We start from the raw sequence: 20992 nt of genomic DNA on the forward strand, positions 1-20992 counted from the left end.
CATAAGGTGCTTCAGGAATAGTCGTACAGTAGTAAACAATGAATTAATCATTTGCTCCACTCTGCATTTTCCATCTTTCAGAACCAAAAAGCAATGAATCACTTTAAATTGTGAATGACTGCTCCGAAAAGAAAACAAACTCGTAAAGCCCGCACGAATAAGCATGTTGCCAGTCTCTCCGCTGACTTAATTCCTAACCCACTAATTTTGAGCAGAATGCCTCCTGCAAGAACCGCGTCTTCAGAAATAGACCCATCTGTTAGAACTGCTGGGGAGGGCGGTGCTCAGAACAGCAGCCTGGGTCAGCTGCACTGATTTCATGGTGATGACACAGCATCGTCAGCCAAGCAAGGGAGCTGATTGGCCTCTTAGAGAGGACGGAGGGTAAAGAAGAGAAAAATCGAGGCGACTTAGAAACAGGATCTTAGAATAATCTTCCATGCGATATATAGGCACCGGGACATTGGTGTTCAAAGGAGTTCAAAATCTTCTAGCCCAGTCTCAACCTTTCCAAGTTAGAGAACTACTCAGCCATGTCTAGAAATGTGCAGGTGTTCCCAAATATGAGATGCACTTTGAGAATTTATTGATTGAGAAAATACAGAATGACTAGGGATTTCTCTTCATTCAGGAATCCTTTTGTTATTGTTACAGAAATCACTTTAAATCAACTTTATTTAGGTATAATTTTTCACACAATAAAATGAACCCATTTTAAGTATACTGTTCCATGAGTTTTGACTCTATCTGAATAATCACCTCTGTAGTCAAGGTCAGCACTCTTCGGGACCCTCTGCAGTCAAAGGCACCCCCACCCCAAATGGTGACCACTGATCTGACTTCCATCACTATAGATTAACGTTGCCTATTGTAGAACTTCAAGTAAATGGAATCATACAGTGTGTATTTTTGGTGTACAAAATACCAAGCATTGGCAACAGGAACTCTCATTCATTGCTGGTGGAAATGTAAATCGGTACAACCACTTTGTAAAACAGTTTGGCAGTTTCTTACAAAGTTAAATATATGCTTACCATATGACCCAGAAATTCCACTCTTAGGTATATATTTACCTAAGAGATAAGAAAACACATGTCCACAAAAAGACTTGCAGACAAATGTTTATAACAGCTTTATTCATTATCCCCCAATCTGGAAGCAACCCAAATGTCCATCAGCAGGTAGCTGGATAAGCAAATGTGGTCTGTTCGTACAATGGGCTACTATACCACAATAAAAGGGAACAAACCACTGACACACGGAACAATCAGTGAATCTCGAAAACATTATGCTGAGGGAAAAAAGCCAGACACAAGAGGGTGTGTTCTGTGTTATCCTGTTTATAAAAATCTTTTTTGTTATTTTTCTGTCTACTTTTCACCACAGCATGTATACACAGTTCATATGGGTGAGAGAATTTTAATCTATGTTTGGTACACATTTGAATTCACCCGTTACTTAGCCCCACACATCTCGAAGATCCCAAACCTCTAATCTTGTTCAGTCCTCTCATTTTACAAATAAAGACATAAAGCCCAAAGAGATAACCTGTATAAGGCTGCTTTTTCAGTTAAGGAAAGAACTGGAACCTCTACCAGCTTCTAGGTGGTTATTCATTTTTAAATACACCAGTTCATTTATTAATCTCTTGGCACTGCTAAGGGTCTGAATAGACCTCTTGATCCTGAAAGAGCCACTGGGGCCTCTGCCAGGGGATGTGAGTCCCCATGGGACAGGCTGGGGACGTATGTGTAATGCAACTAACTCAACTGCACAGTAATTAGACCTTCTTTGTCCTTCAAGGACCTTGTGGTCTCTGGGGAGACTTGGATGTATTAGCATCCACCGCCTAGTCCAACACACACACACGAACATGCACATACACATACCCCAATTGCTGTGTGGTAAAGTGATGCTCATGTACCCACCTTCTGGAATATAGCTTTAATTGGACTTATATGGTATAGGCATGTTATATAATTCTTCAAAATCCAGCCATGTTTCCACTCTTAGAACTAAAGGTAACCTTCAGCGGTCATCTTGTCCATCCTTAGGATCGGTCTGAGTGCTGTCAGGAAGATAGAAGCTACTCCACATATTCCAAGTATGAAACCATTTGAAAAGGATCGAGGCTTGCCGTTAGAAGGGCATGCAGAGAGAAGATCAGGGAAGCCTTGGCCAGAGATCTCAGCCTGTAGCCCCCGAGCAGTTGTGCTCAGAGACAGCCCGGAAGCTGCTGCAAAAGTGAAGAATGTCTGCCAAGCACTGTAGCCCCCAGCACGAAGTTGGGTGACTCTAAAGAGCTTGGCTGGGAGCTGCCAAGCATCTCACATTGGGCATATGTGAGACACCCCGAGTCTTCCTGCAACTGCTTGCTACTGCCCAGAGCTTCAGCTCCTGGGTGGTTCTGAATGTTAAAAAAACGTAAATGTATGGAAGTTCCTAGCACAGGGCCAGGCACAGAGCAGTTCCCAATCAACAGCGGCCTCTTTCTATGCTTCCTCTGCTCCCTCTGCTTTACATGAAGAAGACCATTCTGTTTGACTTGAAGTCTTTGCTGACATTGGCTTTGGTGTTCAGAAGTGCTTTCCATTAGGGGCGAATTTTCAGCTGTCGTTCCATGCGCTCGCGGACATTCCAGCTTTGTGAACATCTGTTAGAGCCGTGAGGAGAAGCCAGGGTTGAAGCACAGATGGGCCCGTTCAAACTTGGCTGCTGTGACTCTGCCAGCAGCTTTGCTTGGTTTGGCTTCCTTGGGCGAGCTGGGACCCATGTGGCAATCGGGGCGTTGTTTATTTAGCTATTTTTTCATGTTCTCCTCCTCCCGTGGCTTGCTTTCCTTTAGTGTAACAGCAAGTAGTCTGTCTGTAGACAAAGGATTTGTTTCAACTGGATGTAGTTAGGGGACTTGGAAAAGTTAAACTACCATTTCATGGGCCTCATGCTTTGATGCAAGAACGTCCTTGGCCTATGTAGAGAGAAGCCCCTTGATTTCATTAAAGTTGAGATAACCCCGCTAGTATACTTTTATTCCCAAAGTTAGTCAAGCAATATTAGTCAAGTCAGTATTTTTTTTTTTTTTTTTTTTTTTTTGAGACAGAGTCTCACTCTGTTGCCTGGGCTAGAGTGAGTGCCGTGGCATCAGCCTAGCTCACAGCAACCTCAAACTCCTGGGCTCAAGCAATCCTTCTGCCTCAGCCTCCCGAGTAGCTGGGACAACAGGCATGTGCCACCGTGCCCGGCTAGTTTTTTGTATATATATTTTTAGTTGTCCAGATAATTTCTTTCTATTTTTAGTAGAGATGGGGTCTCGCTCTTGCTCAGGCTGGTCTCGAACTCCTGAGCTCAAATGATACTCCCACCTTGGCCTCCCAGAGTGCTAGGATTACAGGCGTGAGCCACCGTGCCCGGCCAAGTCAGTATTTTTTAAAGAAATAACTTTTTTCCTAGCACTCTGGGAGGCCGAGGTGGGCGGATCGTTTGAGCTCAGGAGTTCGAGACCAGCCTGAGCAAGAGCGAGACCCCACCTCTACTAAAAATAGAAAGAAATTATATGGACAGCTAAAAATATATATAGAAAAAATTAGCCGGGCATAGTGGCGCATGCCTGTAGTCCCAGCTACTCGGGAGGCTGAGATAGGAGGATCGCTTGAGCTCAGGAGTTTGAGGTTGCTGTGAGCTAGGCAGACGCCACGGCACTCACTCTACCCTGGGCAACAGAGTGAGACTCTGTCTCAAAAAAAAAAAAAATAAAAAAAAAAATAAAAAAATAAAAAAAAAAAGAAATAACTTTTTAAGTTAAAAATAAGATAATTTTTAAATTTGGAAATTAACATAAATGCCACTCTGCAATATATTTCCACCATGCAGTGATATATTTTTCTTTGCATTACTTATTCCTCCCCAAAAAAGATTATGTTACTCATATTCTTTTATAACCTGCTTTTCCCCTATATCAGTCAAGGTCCTAGCAGGGAGCAGGCGGCGCACTCCAATGAGTGCTTGAGAGCAGTTTAATGAAGAGACCCTTTGCATAGGTATAGGCAGGGGAGGGGTGAGCAGTAGGTGTGGAGCAGTACCCCAGGGGCTAACAACCGGGGAAGGCCGTTACCACTCCTAAGCCTGAAGAGGTAAGTAAAGAGAGGGCTTTCCAGAACCCAGAACGTTACTACGACTCTGGAAATATAGCCATGGGGGAGGTCACCCAACAGAAATGGTGGCTTTGAGAGGAGAAATGTAGCCACTGCTCACTTCAGGCCTAGCAGAAAGCGGGTCAGGAGGAATCAATACCCTCCTGCTTTCCAATCTCTTCTGCCTCCCAGCCTCCTGTCAGTGCCTCCCTTTGGCCAAATCCAACCATAAATCCATGGGCAAGGGGACCCGTGGATGCAGTGCATAAAGATCAGCTCCTGGGGTGCCGAGTCCGGCGCAGAAAGGGGCAGTGTGGACCTATGGGGTCAAATAGAGGTATTATTCCCTTTATAGATGGGACCTTTCCACATCAAGGAAGCTTTTCTTACAATTTCATTTTTAAAGTTGCTTAATATTTAGTTACATTAAATTAATCGAACCAATCCCCTGTTGTCACCTTCTAGGTTATTTCTAATTTGTCCTTAGTCTAAAAACATCGGTGTGATGAATACCTTTATACATATATCTTTGCAGGCATTTTGCATTATTTTCTTTGGATAGATTCTTAAAAGTTGAATTGTCAAAGTTGTAGGCATTTCGGAAGCTTTTAATCTGTATTGCCTCCAAATTTAGTAATGAAAGTTATCTTTGCATGAGCAAATTACAAGGGCAGAGCTCTGATAGGTTGGTATCAAATAGGATAATAAATGTGAGATGTATTATTCAAAAGGAATGTCAAAAGGACGAGGTAGAGTAGAAAGCAGAGCTTCCCCTCTCTGAAAGATTTTTGGGAGTGCCACCTCCCAAAAATGTTTATGGTCTGCCCACTACATGCAATTATGTTTCTGAGTCCCCATTTGCAACTGCCTTGCAAATCAACAGGAACTTTCTCTAGCTGTACCTCTAGAATGCAATGTTGCCTTCTCATTGCTCATGCTATGACCCAAGTCATCAAAAATTGGACAATAGTATCTCCTGTAGCAGATTTTCTATTCTCTTCTGGTGAATTTAGACTTCTACAAGTAGCTACCAGTACAGGGTGTGTAAGGTTGGAAGAGAAATGTACTGTATAGAGTGAAGAGAAAACTGTCTATAATTCAGTCTCTGCCACGCAGGGCATCACCGTGGACCTTCCCTGAGAAGTTAATTTACAGCCAGGTAAGATAAGCAAGTGTTAATTGTGCTGGGAAGTATAAATTCTATAGAACAATAATCTTTTGTGACAAACATTCTTTGAACAGAGCATCATTTTCTAAGCGAATTTCACAAAATGCATAAATAAATTGAGATGTCTCAAATATGGCTTATCTCTTTAGGCCCCAAAACACAACTTTCCTGAGGTTGAGCGTAACAAATGCTTATTGATCCAGACACTGTTTAGTCACCGGGAAAGCACGCTGGGCAAGAAGTCTAGGTTCTTGCTCTTAAAATGCACACCATGCTATAATAAAAACTACTTAGTATGTCCCCAACTTGCCTCTTGAAAACCCAGCAAAAGAGAAAGAGAAGGAAAAAAGGAGGCAAAGTTCATCATATTTCTTCATATCCATTACCTAATTTTCTTTGGGCAACAGATTTCTTCTGGAGCCCTTAGCAGAAGGGTAATTGAGGAGGGGATAAACAATTGCAGTTGGTAGTTATACTAACTCCAAAGGACTTAGAGGACATTGGTCAGCTTCATCACATTTGAGGGTGTGATACTTCTTTATCATCTACTTGAACTAATGAACGAGAACTAAGGAAAGGAGTTGAGCCGGTGACATTTATTTTTCTATAATTAGAACCAAGCTTTGCTACTTATCAGCTTAAAAAAAAAATGCTTGATGTATTATTACAAGGATGAGGAACAGTAATCTTATAAATAATATTTGTTATGGCACAAAAATACCACTGTGATTGTCATCTCCTAAAGCAATCAGCAATTTGAGGCCTTAAAAAATTCCTGATGTACAAGGAATTTGGCTTTATAGTTTGTGTAAAAAATATTAATTATGAAAGCCTACATCTAACTGACTGGTAAGAACCATCAAATGACACTGGATAAGTCTCATGACTTTTTGGAATCATATTTCCCATCGCGAATATGGAAATAGTATCCTGTGCTTTGCTCGTTCCTTCCCGACTCTCTAAGGCAACTATGTTATCCTTCTCAGGTCTCCTCAGACCTCACGCACAGCCTCCCCTTCTTGTCCTCGGCTTTGACCTCACTGGAAAATTAGAAGCATTCAGACAGGATGCCTTTTTCTCCTCCTGCACCGAATCAGCAAGCTAACGGCATCTGCAGCCACCATCTGGTTTCTCTCCTTCTCTAGTGGCAACCCGTCCTGTCTGGTCCGAGGCCGCCCCTCCTCCACCTGTGCCAGGGGCGTGAGCGCTGCTCCCCTCCCGCCTCCCAAAGAACCTGTAGTTCCCATCCACATCTCTACTGCACCTTCGGCTTCTCCCTGTCTTTGCGGTCATTCCCATCAGCATAAAAACTTCCTTTAGTATCACTCATCTTTATAAACCCTCCCTTGGTTGCTCATAGATCAGCAAAACTTCTTGAAAACATTGGCACTTACTCTGTCCATGTCCTTACATCCCACTTCCTCTTCAGTCCCTGCCAGTCCGACTTCCCTTCCCGCCACTCTGGGAGACCTGCTGCCATCTGGGCCACCAGCAGCCTCCAAATACTGAACCCAAAGAGCATGTCTCAGTCATCAACGCAGTTGGTCACATCTTCCTTCCTGAAACACTTTCTTCTGTTTGTGCTTTTAATCCCACACTGTCCTGATTACTTCTGACTGCTCCTTCTCGATCTCCAACATAAAATACTGGATGCTGCCGTGTCCTGGGCCCTCTGATCATCTCTAGCTACATTTTTCCCTAGATGGTCTCATCTGAAGCCCATCACGTCTTAAATGCTCCTTCAGCTCCTAACTCCAAATTTAATCTCTAGCCTGATTTTCCCGGATGCCACGCTCATGTGTCCAGTGTCCTGCTTGCTACCTCCTTTTGACATATGATAGGTGTCTCAAAATTAACATATCCAAAACAGAATCACAATTCACCCAGTCATTCAAACCTGAAACATAGAAGTCATTTTTAATACCAGCCTTTTTATCATTCTTCATGTTCAACCCAACAACAAGTACTGTTGGATCTGCCTCCAAAATGTGTCTGGAATGTGTCCACTGTTCTCCATCCTTGCTGCCCAAACCTTCTAAGCCACTGTCTCCTCTAACTTGCAGTAGCATCCACACTGGTGACCTCATTTGCTCTCTTCCCAAAAATGAGTAATGTATTTTAAAAACCTAAACTGTATGGTGTCACTCCCCTCCTTCAGTAACTTCTCTTTTATTTTAGGATAAAATCCAAATTCTTTACCTAAAAACCCCACAGGGTCTGGCCCTGCCTTTCCACCTTGTCTCAAAAAGATCACTCCCTCCCTCATTTCACGCTGAACACAGGTCCTTCTTTCTGGCCCCCTGACATGCTACGCTCTTTCTCATCTTCAGGCCTTTACATTTCACTCTTCACTCTAGCTGCAATACTGTAGCTCTTAGCTTGGCTGACTCCTTTTCCAACCTTCAGATCCCGGCTTAAAAGTCACCTTTTGGAGGCCTCATCCTGTATCTGAAATGGTCGTCATTGTAATTTCTATCTCTCCCCAATAAGAATTTCAGTTCCTTGAGAGCAGCCACTTTTTTTGTTCTCTATCCCCAGAACCTAGTATTCCTTGCTAAATATATGTTTAGTTTATGAATGAAAGAATGTCATCAGCAAAAGGGTTAGGAATGAACCAAAAAGCCATAAAGTATTTTCATCTATCATGACTTCATTTCCAGACAGATACTTGGACTATCAGGTACCTGTAATTTTAGTTTGAGTCATTAATTCCCTTAAGTGGAAGACATTTTCTATACTATAGTTTCATTGTTTGAAAAATGGGCAGAAAGCATTCCTAGTGTAAGGATTTGTTCATTAATACTTTCCATAGTTTGATAGGGTTGGTTTGTCCCCACCAAGTCTCAGGTTGAAATTTGATCTCCAATGTGGTGGTGTTGGGAGGATCCACCCTCCCTGGTAATGAGTGAGTTCTTGCTCTCATGGGACTAGATTGGTTCTTGTGGGGTGGGAGGAATGGATTAGTTCCCAGGAGAGTGGGTTGTCATAAAGCTAGGATGCCTCCTTAGGTCTGGTCCCTCTTCACACATTCCTGCTTCCCCTTTGGCCTCCTCCACCATCATGTGACTCACCCAAAAGCCCTCACCAGACACCAAGCAGATGCGGGCACCATGCTTCTTATACAGCCTGCAGAACCCAAAGCTAAACAAACCTCTTTCCTTTACAAATTACTAGCCTCGGGTATTCCTTGATGGCAACACAAAATGGCCTAAGATAATAGTGTTAAGTTATATGCTTTAAATAAAATAATGCTTTGAATTAAAAATATCAAGCAGGATTCCTTTTTGTGAACCTTGGAGGTTGGGGGTGGGATTTAAATCACCCATTCCAGTTCATCTTACATCCTTTGTGTTTAGATTTAGTGGCCCAAGGAGATTAAGGAGCCTGAAACTTGTGAACTATCTCCTTAGAATAAACTCAGACTCACCAGGATCATGTATTATAAAGTCTCCTAATTACATCTTTGTTTCTCAGATTCTTCACATCCCTCTAAGAGCTTCAGCTCTATCTCCTTGTAGCTGACTTCTACAGCTCAACACCACACACTGCAGGGGGAGCATCGCTGAGCTGAGTGTGGTGCCAGGCGCTGTAGGAGGAAGAGCTAGGTTGCTGTCCTGTGAATGCCAGGGCCCGGGCAAAGCCTCTGGGGCACAGCAGGCCACCGGGCTCATGAAGCTCACAGGAACGGTGGGCTTTTTCCATTGTCATTGATCTGCGCTAGCAGACTGCAGCAGCGTGCTGCCAGGCTCTGTCCTCTGCTTGCCATGCTAAAAGCGACCATTCACCAACACGCAGACACTCCTTAATTCTGGAAGCTTCCAAGTGCCTTTTTCAATTCAGAAACCTAGGGAAAGTCTTCAGTGGCAGTGGCTATCTAGATAAGTCATCTGGATGTTGATACCAACAGTAGTAGCCAGATAAGCCACCTTCTAAATGTGCGTACGATTGCTTTGGAGAACTGGGAGTATGACATTGGGAACTGCAAGTACTCGATGGCAGGAATCCTAGTAGACACGTAAACCAAGCTACATCAGTTCAGGGAAGGTGTCGCCGCTATGTTTGTCGGTCAGGGTAGGCTTACGGTCAGAACAACCCATTTTCAAACCTCAGTAGCTTAAATGCAATAAAGGTTTATTTATTTCTCGTGTCACAATCCAGTCAGGTCAGTGGGGATGGGGAAGAAGGTGGGGCGTCTCTGCTCCAAACAGCTCTCCAGGGACCCAGGCTCCTCCTTATGGTGTGGGGGTTCTTACCCTGGAGTCCACAGATCCCCAAAGGGATGCACAGAATTCAGGGTGTCTCTCAACTTGGATGGGGGAAAAAAGTATATCCTTATATCCTTATTGTCACCAACCTTTTAACTGTAATTTAACATTTCCTGCAATTATGATTGAAGGCATCAATCTGTAATAATAATAGCACCACCTATGACTTTAATCCCAGTAGAAATCATAGATATTTTATATCACATAATTTTAGTAGCTATCATGAAATATCATTTATGCTTAACACTACTTTGAAATTATGATAGTAGACCCACTTCAAGGTCTTGTTATTTAGTCTGTTAGGGAGTATACATATTGCCATATCACAAAATATTCTTAACGTTGTAACTGTATTTCAGTACACTTACTTTTCTTTGTAATTTATGTATTTTAAACATTAAACATACTATTCTGAGCAAGGGTCCATAGGTTTCACCAGACTTCCAAAAGGGCTCATGGCAAGCAAAAGATTAAGAATCCCTGATCCAGTGGTTCTGCTGCCCCCTCAATCCTTGGGTGCCCTTTGCATCTAGTCAACAGAATGGGCTTGGGGGTGACATTGGGAAGTAGTGTAGGTTGAGACTTAGGAGGAATGTCACTTCTGCCCACATTCCAACGTCCCTAATTCAGTCATATGAGCCCACTTGACTGCAAAAAAGGCTGGGAAATGAGGTCCAGCCGTGTGCCCAGGAGAAAAAGGACATGGTGCTTAGTGAGTACACGGAAGGAACTGTCACCAAGCTCAAGGGAACAGTCAGCAAAGAGATCCCAATGACAAGGGACCTCCCTGGAGAAAACTCATTCCCTATAAAATTCACTGCAGGAAGCACAATCATAATGATACCGTAATGGCTGCTATTGGCTGAATGATTACTCCTGTCCACATTCTGCTAACTGATTCACTTCCACGACCTCATTTAATCCTCACAATAACCCTGTGAGACAGGTACTATTACTGTTCCTACTTTATAAATAAGAGCACTGAGGACTTAATAAATAAGTCCTAAATCAGTGCTCTCAATTGCAGCACTGGACTGTTTTGGAAAATACTGGGACCCTCATTGAAGAAGGTAGAATTGTGTAACGGTGGAGAGGATGCTTTCTGGAGCCAGACTCCCTGGATTCGTATTCCAGTGTTGCCAGCAGCCAGTGCATTGACTGGATGCTTTTCACTGAAGCTCTCTATGCACCTGTAAAATGGAGATTAATAATAGCACCTGGCCGGGCGTGGTGGCTCATGCCTGTAATCCTAGCACTCTGGGAGGCCGAGGCGGTTGGATTGTTTGAGCTCAGGAATTCGAGACCAGCCTGAGCAAGAGCAAGACCCCGTGTCTACTAAAAATAGAAGGAAATTATATGGACAGCTAAAAACATATATAGAAAAAATTAGCCGGGCATGGTGGCACATGCCTGTAGTCCCAGCTACTCAGGAGGCTGAGGCAGGAGGATCGCTTGAGCCTAGGCGTTTGAGGTTGCTGTGAGCTAGGCTGACGCCACGGCACTCTAGCCTGGGCAACAGAGTGAGACTCTGTCTCAAAAATAAAATAATAATAATAGCACCTATCTCTTAGGATTAAATGAGGTAAACACCTAAAACAGCACCTGGCACATAGTGAACACTCCCAGTGGATGTTAGCCACTATTTTTACAGTCTAAAGGGCATGAATGTGATCTGGAATATTCCAGCAGAGCTCAATTCTCAAGAAGGATGTGGGAAAATATCTGAGGTCACCAAGACACTCACCAGCCTGGTTGGGGGGAGGGGGGTCCTAGAACAGTGTGCTGAGTTATAGTCAAGCGATGGGAAGCTGTTACTTTTCTAATGAAGGGAAAAGTATGTTGTGATGACAGAAAGAAAATATTGAGAGAAAATAGTTTTCATGTTAATGTAACTTTCTCTCCCCTTTATAGAACTCCATGAAGGTGATGTTCAAATGCCTGTGGAAAAACTGCGGAAAAGTGCTGAGCACTGCGGCTGGTATCCAGAAACACATCCGGACCATCCATCTGGGGTGAGGCGTCCCTCCCTGCAGAGCTGCGTGCAGTCTCTGTCGGCTCAGGCTGGGGCCACCCGCACTCAGCAATTGCACACCACACTGTGCCTTGAGAGTTCTGGACCCTGGGATGGCTTGGTCTTGCTGATCTCTAGAAAGACGGCCACTACAGATAATATAGGCCACTGTGGCACAGCAGAAAGAACAAGGATTTAACATCGTAAAGCCTCCCAAGTTTACTTACTGAGTCACTGCTCTGAGCCCCAGTTCCCTCTGAAAATGAATAATACTGTCAGCTCTGCAGGGTCATGTGTGAAGTTCAAAGACAAAAATCTATGTGAGAGATACTTGTAAAGTATAAAATACTAGGGTAGGGGTTTTTCACCTGGAATCTGTGGTTGGACTTCAAGGGGTCCTTGAACCCCCTGAAATTATCTGTAAAATGAAATGTGCATTTCATTTTCCCATGGAGAATATTCATGATTTTGAGCCTCAAAGGCATATATAGTCTAAAAAGGGTTGAAGAATCATACCAATCAATTCTGCTGTTGCTGTTCTTATAAATCCTCATGATCTGGTTCGATCACTTTCTTTTGCTTAAATAAGCCCTTTATTTGTAAAAATCTACACTTTTCTTTGTATGATATAACAACCTTTCTAAAGGAAAGATGAAAGGAATCTTTACGAGCCACAGTGGTTAGGGGTCACCCCATGGGGGCAGTGATGGTCCAGCAGTCTTGTGCTGTCACCCTGAGTCTTTCTTGTCCAGGGAGCTGGGACTTAGAAGGGACCTTGAGACGCCATAAGCCATCACCAGTGTTCATAGGCAAACACAAATGCATGACCAGGAGCTCACATGCTTGGACACAGAAGAGTCCTTTCAACAAGGTAAGTGTAGAGAAATAAAACGAAATAGTCACTTTACCCAGCAAGGAAGAAATTTAGGAAATGCATCGTCCATAACAAGTGGTATAAGCAGAAGGTAAAAACAGGTTCTAAGGTGATGTTGCTAGTCTGTGAGGGTTGCTTTGTCAGTAACTGGAGAGAAACAGGGATCTACTTTTCTAACCCTTTAGGCTGATGTTTAGGGATACACCAGAGCTTTCCAGAGCACCCAGGAGGTCACCAAGGACTGGAATGTGGCCCAGCAAGGCTGGGCTTCTGCTCCCCTAGCCAGAGGGTCTGCCTTCATGTCTAGAAATACCACGCTGAAATACCTGCAGGCAGCAGAACGCCCTCATTCCAGTTCCTCAAACCTTCAGGGAAGGAAAGCCTGTGTCTCCCCGCAAACCTCATTGTCCAGACAGTTCACAATGTAAACCGCTTGGTTATTTACAGGTTTTGAGAACTCCCCAAAGCTATAGCCAAGGGGTAGAGTATTTGTTTTAAAGTATGCCTGCCCAGAAAATTGAATCCTATTCAGCCCCACTCAGAAGCACACGCTGTATATATGTATTTATAGACTGTAAGTGGCATCACCTGATTTTCCTGTGAGCTCCCAGGGTGCTCTCACAGTGGGTGGAACTCAAAATGCAGCCACTTTATTTGCTTTCCTAAGTCCCCCTTCTTACTGATGTGCTTTTAGACTTGCCTTGGTGAATTATGGTTCACAGCCCTGCCAGCCACCACGCAGGAACAGCCCTGGGTGTGCAGGACTGCACAGGCAGTCTGTGTTTATGAAGCCCGGGGCTGGAGCTCTGTCATGACATGGAAGAGAGAACGTGCCTCTGCCTTAATCCCCGAGCTCAGGTGCATGACTCCAGGATGATGGGACATTTTTAATGAGTATTGGCTGTTGGGGGAGGAGGTGAGAAGGGAAGCATAGCAAAGCCCAAAGGAGACGCATCCTTGCATCTGATGTAGCTTCAGGGCGCACCTTGCCAGTATAAAAAATACACTGTTTTTCTCTTGAATCTCACTCCATTCTCGTATACCAGGGCTGGTCCTGATTTATCCCCATGTAGGACATACGGTTTCCCCCAGGCCTGTGTGTCTATTAGTAGCACTTGGCAGCCAGCAGCAACTCAGCCAGCCTTTAACTGGAAAGGAAGTGGGGACAGGAATAGAACAGACGCTCATTCTTTGTCCCACTCTCTGGGGTCTTTAATGGTATGCTGGTCTGAAAGCCAAGCCCGCCAGACCTGATATGGTACAAAGACACCTCCCCAGACGCCTCAGCCTGAGAGCCCCGAGAGCTCAGGGGAAATGGAACTAGGCTGGGACAAGCCGGAAAGGCCTGAGGAGAGATAGGGGGTGGATTTTTATTTTAGGTTCTACATAGGGATCATTAATCAGGAAAAGTTTGTTCTGAACCAGTGATATGCTCTTTTAGAAATTAACAAATCTAATAAATGTTTTCTGAGGTTACCGACAGTTATTTTAGTCAAAACTTTCTGTGGAAAAGTACAATGTAGCGTGTCTCAGGAAGAAGAACTTTGAAAGCACCCAGAAAGATACTTTTCCTGATCATAGTGAAAATTAAGACCTGCTGACATCGTCCTTATTTTTATTTAATAAACACATAGTGCTTATTATGTGTCGGGTACATTTCTAAGCACTTTATATTTATCTGCTTGATCCTCACAACAATCATTTTCCAAATAAAGAAACCGAGGCACAGAAGCTATGCAGAGGCTGCCAAAATCACACACACAGCTAGAAAGGGTCAGAGCCAGGATTTGAACCTAGGAAGTCCAAGCCCAGCATCCGTGCTCTTAATCACTATGCTCCAACCTCAGCTGCTTTCATTCATTCATTCATGCCTCCGTCCAACATTTAATAGGCATCTCCTCTATGCCAAGTACCGTGGTATGTGTGGGGTGACACAAAGATGAACAGGACAGCCCTGGAGAACCACCGTCACAGTGAGGCAACAAAGGGGTCTAAAAAAATTACAGAAAGGTGGCAAGTCATTAACTAAAGAGTGAATACTCTTCAAAGGGAGCACAGAGAACTAACAGATAGGAGTTAAGCCCTAGCACCTAACCTTCAGAATACATCCAGAACGTGATTTCTCATCTCTTCTGTGGCTGCAGCCCTTGCCAGGCCCCGCCAGTGCTCATCTGGATTATTGCCAACAGCAGCTCCTCCGTGGCTTCTTGCTCCTGCTCTTGCCCTCCTGCCCTCTATTTTCTAGACAAAATCCATAGCGATTTGGATATTTCTTTTCAAAATAAGTTAGATTTCTTAAAACCCCCAGTGGCTCCCATCAAATCACATTCAAAATATAAGCTCAGCCATTGCCGTGGGCTACAAAGGCCTATGTGATCTGGCCCCTGCCTGGTCCTCGCTCTTCTCATCACTCCCTTGTGCCCTGAGCTCCATCACTCCCTTGTGCTCTGGCCTCTCGGCCTTCTTGGCAAACACCAGGCCTGCCCACCTGGGGGCTCTGTGTTGCTCTTCCCTGGTATGTTCTTCCCAAGGGTCCCAGCATAGCCTCTCCTGCACTGCATTTAGGCGGGTCCTTGCTCAGATGTCACCTCCTCAAGGGGCTTCCCCTGAATATTTAAAATAGCGCCCCCTGCCCAATCACTTCTCTAATTAAGGTCACTCTTTTGCTGCTTAATTTTTCTTTCTGGGACTTATCAACACCCGATATATTAAATATCTATTTCTTTATGTGTTCCTTGTCTGCCTCCCCGACTAGACTGAAAGTTCCATCAGGGCAAGGTCTATGCTTTGTTCACTGTGATATCAGGAGACCCTAGAACAGTGCCTGGACATAATAGAGTCTCAATAAATCGTTGTTGAATTATTGATTGAATGAATGAATTGCTTTAAGAGGTCATGAAGGCTTCTCTGGAAGTAGATAGTTGAGTGTTATAGGATAAGCAAGAATTTGCCAGGCAGACAAGAGAGAGGAAAAGCACTCTAGACAGAGGTTAACAGCACATGCAAGATTTCGAGGCAAAAAAAACAGATTGGCTTAGTACATTTGTTTTGCTGTCTTTGTGCTAGGCGTGTCGGGGACTCTGACTACAGTGATGGAGAAGAGGACTTTTACTACACTGAGATCAAGCTCAACACAGATTCAGTGGCCGAAGGACTGAGCAGCCTGGCCCCGGTCTCACCTTCCCAGTCCCTGGCTTCGCCTCCTACTTTCCCCATCCCAGATTCAAGCCGAACAGAAACTCCTTGTGCCAAAACCGAGACTAAACTGATGACGCCCTTGAGCCGCTCAGCTCCCACCACCCTCTACCTCGTGCACACCGACCATGCTTACCAGGTGACTTGCAGGGGACGTGAGCGTAATCACTCTGACCTTGACCAAAAGTAGTAACCATCTGGCCTGTGAGTGAACGATAACTCGGTAGAAAAATAGCACCACACACTGCAGCCTGGCAGCTTCGTTTCTTTTTCTTTTTCTCCTTTTAAAAACCAAGGTCTCACACAGATGGGGTCCCTGTGGGTTATTCTCAGACTCCTCAATGCTGACTGCAGATCCAATCCCTTAGAAGTAGCTGTGAGGATTAAAATCCTTAATGTTGGAAAGCCCCCAGGATGGTGCCTGGCACATTACATGTGTGTGTTAAATAAAAAATAGAATAAACGAAAAGGTGAGCATGGGAAAGCTTTGGCACAATGACACAATCACCCTGCACCCTGAGTCTGGGACTTCTAAATGGGTAACTAAACCTCTCAGATTAGAGTAGTGGTTTCCAGTGTTCCGCAGATCAACAGTGTCAGCATCACCTGGGAGCCGGTTAGAAATGTAAATTCTTGGGGCCCCTGCAGACCTACTGGATCAGAAGCTGGGGATGGAGCCCAGCTTTCTGTGTCATGACAGGCCCTCCAGGGATTCTCAATCATGCTAAAGTCCGACGAGACCACAGGGACAAATCCTGCAAATTCAGGACATGGTTAAGACTCCTTTTTTTCCCCTCAACACATTCAAATTTTAAGAAAATATTTTTTCCATAATTCTTAACTGCCTCATATAACTTTCAAAAATCTCCTTTACATACTTGTAAAGGGTGTTCTCCCACCCTTGTTTTACAAAAAAACCTTTCCATATGACTGAATAGTATCCAATTAAATTGAAGCACAAAATTATTGTAATCATTCATATTGTTAGGTATTTACTTTTTAATCTATCCAATTTTTTCACCATCATTAATAACTCCATTAGGAACATCTCTGTGTTCTGTGCCTTCAGCTTTTATTTTTTTTCTTTAAATTCTCAAAAGAGTAATTATTGAGTTAGAGGATATAATATGATTGAGCAATTTATGGCCTTTGCTATGTATTGCCAGAATATTTTCCAGTGGTGCCAATTACAAAACCACTGTCACTAGAAAATATATTGTGATTAGAAAAACTAAACCTATAGAGGAAGAATTCAGCCATTTATATAGCAGACTTAAGAGCAATGGAATAAAGCTAATGATTAGTTGGCACAATAAATTTTATTATAATTAATTTATTCTTATTTTTCAACATTGCACTTTGGTCAGAAATCATGGGCTTGAACCAACTTAATTAAATCATTTTGCTCATCTATATAATGAGAGAGTTGGAACACACACTAGGTGAACTAGCAGGTCCTTCCCAAAGGAAGGACCTTTTATGATATTGGGACTTTTCTGTTTATAGATATTATAAATGTTCAGCATAGAAAATATTAAAAATGCAGCAAAGAATGAAAATTCATCCCTAATTCCAGAGAGCCCCTTGGTTAATATATTTTGTATGTCCTGCAAGATTTTGTTCTCTGTCTATATATACACATTTTTCAAAAGGGATCCATTGTGGTACTGTTTTTATGATGGCTTTGTTTTTTCTACTTAGTATATCATGAATATTTTCCCATGCCAATGAGTCTTCTTTAGCAACAGCATTTTTAATTGATACATAATATTTGTGCACATTTATGGGGTACATGTAATACTTTGTTACATGCAGAGAGTGTGGAGGGATCAAGTCAGGGTATTTAGGATATCCACCTATGTGTTAGGGACATTTCAAGTCCTTTCTTCTAGCTATCTTGAAATATAAAATATATTGTTGTTAATTATAGTCACCCAGTTGTGCTATTGAACATTAGATCTTATTCCTTCTAACTGTATTTTTGTACCCATTAACCAACCTCTCTCATTGCCCCCCACCCACGTCTTTCTCCACCTCTAGTAACTTATCAGTCTACTTTCTACCTGCATGAGATCAATTTTTTAGATCCCACATATGAGTGAGAACATTCAATGCTTGTCTTTCTGTGCCTGGCTTATTTCACTTAACATAATGACCTCCAGTTCCATCCATGTTGCTGCAAATGACAGGATTTCTTTCCTTTTTATGGCCAAATAGTACTCCATTGTGTACATATACCACATTTTCTTTATCCATTCATCCACTGATGAACACTTAGATTGATTTCATATCTTTGCTATTATGAATAGTGCTACAATAAACTTGGGGGTTTAGGTATCCCTTTGATATGCTGACTTACTTTCCTTTGGATAAATATACAGTAACAGGATTGCTGGATTGTGTGATAGTTTTATTTTTAGTTTTTTGAGAAATCTCCATACTGTTTTCCATACTGGCTGTACTAATTTACGTTCCTACCAACATTGTATAAATGTTCTCTCTTCTCTGCATCCTCACCAGCATCTGTTATATTTTATCTAATAGCCATTCTAACTGGGGTAAGATGATATCTCACGTGGTTTTGATTTGCATTTCCCTGATGATTAGTGATGTTGAGCATTTTTTCATGTACCTATTGGCCATTTATATATATTCTTTTGAGAAATGTCTATTCAGATCCTTTGCCCACTTTTTCATGGGATTATTTGATTTCTGCTGTTGAGTGTCTTATAGTAATAAGTATGAAATGTCCGATTTCCTTAAGTACTAAGTTTGACAGTTGATATCTCTGACATTTCACTTTGACACTTCTTGCTTTATTTTTATTGTGAAAGGTACATCCTCATTCTTTCAAATACATGGTTTGGCTTGTGATTATCAAAATTTTTTTGAAAAAAATTTGGGAACCATGGACAAGTCAAAAATTTGTGTCATTTTTGAATATGAGAGTTCCATCGTGGAACCAAAGCTGCACAGACGGCTCAAAATATCAATGGAGTATTTAGGAAGGATGTGGCTAATGAACGCACAGTACGTCGATGGTTTGAGAAATTCCATTCTGGTGATTGTAATCTTGAAAATGAGCCATGTGGGTGACCTGAGACCAAGGTGGATAATGATGAGCTGAAAGCTGTAGTGGAAGTGAATCCATCTCAACCTATGCGTGAATTAGCAGCAAGGTTTGACATTACTATTCCAACAATATTGGACTATTTGAAACAAATCGGCAAGGTAAAGACACTGGGTAGATGGATTCCGTGTGTGAATTAAACGAGCACCCGAAGAGAAACCATCTCAAAGCTTGCCTCTTTTTGCTGTCACAACAATAAAGGTGAACCATTTCTACACCATATTGTTACGTGTGATGAAAAATGGATTCTTTTTGATAATTGCAAGTGTTCAGCACAATAGTTAGATAAAAATGAAGTGCCGAAACACAGTCCAAAATGGAATCTTCATCAAAAAAAGCTAATGATGTCTGTTTGGTGGTCTAGCACTGATATTATCCACTACAGCTTCACGAAACCTGGTCAGTCCATTATAGCAGATGTCAACTGCAACAACTGGATGAAATGATGAGGATGCTTTTGATTAAGCAGCCAAGATTGGCCAATACAAATAGGCCAATCCTCTTGCAAGACAACGCTGGACCACATGTCACACAAACAATGCTGCTCAAACTACAAGGCTGGACTTGGAAACTCTCTGTCATCCACCATATTCACCAGACCTTGCACCAACTGACTACCACTTCTTCCAGGCTTTGGACCACTTCTTGCAAGGAAAAATACTCAATTCTCAGCAAGCTGTGGAAAACTTCTTTTGTGATTTCATCACTACTCGCTCTCCAGGCTTCTTCACTGCTGGCATAAACAAGCTACCGTTAAGATGGCAAAACTGTGTCAGTAGTTTAGGTGCATCCTTTGATTAATTGTATTGCTTCTTGTTTGAGATATAATAAACTAAACTTTGATTCAAAATCAGACATTTCATGCTTAACGGCCTAATATTTACCTCTTTCCCTATTACTGGGCATTTGTTTTGTTTCCAGTTTTTTTTTAATAATATATGGTTGTGCAAAGAATATCCTTATGTCCATTTCCTTAGAAAGAATTCCTAGAAGTGGAATATCTAATACACAGAATAAGAATTTTGACACATATTACCAAATTACCCTCCCAAAATGATGTACCAATTTACACACCCACCATCACAGTATAAAAATATATATTTCCCAATATGGTAGGAATTGTATCTCACAGGGATAATAAAATAGGTATATTTCTATATGAATAAAATTTCTTTTCCAGTATTAGCAATCAAAACCCATCTCCTTTTATACGTTAGCTAGGTTGCTTACATATATAAAAAGTTTATTTCTAGCTACTCTCTTTGACCCTGTTTAATCTCTTCCTATTATACAATTAGTCTAAGTTATTAATACAGCTGAAACCATTTCTGAGGTCCTCCTTTGGTAATGAGAGCTTCAGGCTCTGAGGGCAAATGTTGCTTCATAACAGCTTTCTCTGTTTTTTATTTAACAGGCCACACCCCCTGTGACCATTCCAGGATCTGCCAAGTTCACCCCCAATGGCAGCAGCTTCAGCATTTCCTGGCAGTCTCCTCCGGTCACTTTCACAGGCATTCCAGTAAGTAGAAAAACAAAAAAGCCAGAAATCTGGTCAAAGTCAATTTAGAGTAAATTTAGAGAACAAACTGAGGAAAGATGCAAGAAAAAGACAAAAGTCAGAATGCCAGAAGTACTATATTTCTTAAATGATATTTGTAAACTTATCAACAAGGTATCTTATGGTCCACACAGGCCCAGCTTCTCTGCAAAAAGGTGTTTTGACTGGTATTTTAGAAAACTAGTAGAGAATTTCAACTTTTGATAAACAACTTGGAAATATATTGAAATTTTTTGTGTTGGTAGTATATTTGTTTCCAAAGACTATAAAATTAATAGCTAAACTCAGACTTTGTATAGAAAAGATGGTACTTATCATTATAAGTAACTTTGTAAAATTTATTACTTTGAAATTATTATTTTGTAGGTATGTCATTTTGAAGGCTCAAAAAAAATAAATTGAAATCATTTTTTTCTTTCAAAGTCTGAATAATCCATGCTGATGGATAATTTGAAAATAAATGGGTGCTGAAATATGCAATCAGATTTAAGTAGTACATAAGAATTGATTTGACATATTAAATTATTGCTGTCTGATAAATCACCATGAATTAACTTGATTCCTAACCATTCATTTAACAATATATTGGGTCTTTTATAGCTTATCATGGAGTAGCCATAGACCTGCACACTGTTGATGTTCACAGAGGTGTATCACTCCT

General features: G+C 42.1%; 1 protein-coding gene across 1 annotated transcript in view; it reads left to right on the forward strand.

Moving 5' to 3' along the window:
• Positions 1–20992, forward strand: part of ZNF704 (zinc finger protein 704) — a 205384-nt gene that overhangs the window by 174427 nt on the left and 9965 nt on the right. Inside the window, exons 5-7 of the mRNA XM_069465503.1 lie at positions 11475–11575; positions 15515–15782; positions 20188–20292. Of these exons, the coding sequence (XP_069321604.1) occupies positions 11475–11575; positions 15515–15782; positions 20188–20292 (474 nt within the window). The remainder of the gene's footprint in view (positions 1–11474; positions 11576–15514; positions 15783–20187; positions 20293–20992) is intronic.

This window comes from Eulemur rufifrons, chromosome 3, assembly GCF_041146395.1.
Source record: "Eulemur rufifrons isolate Redbay chromosome 3, OSU_ERuf_1, whole genome shotgun sequence".
Lineage (NCBI taxonomy): Eukaryota > Metazoa > Chordata > Mammalia > Primates > Lemuridae > Eulemur > Eulemur rufifrons.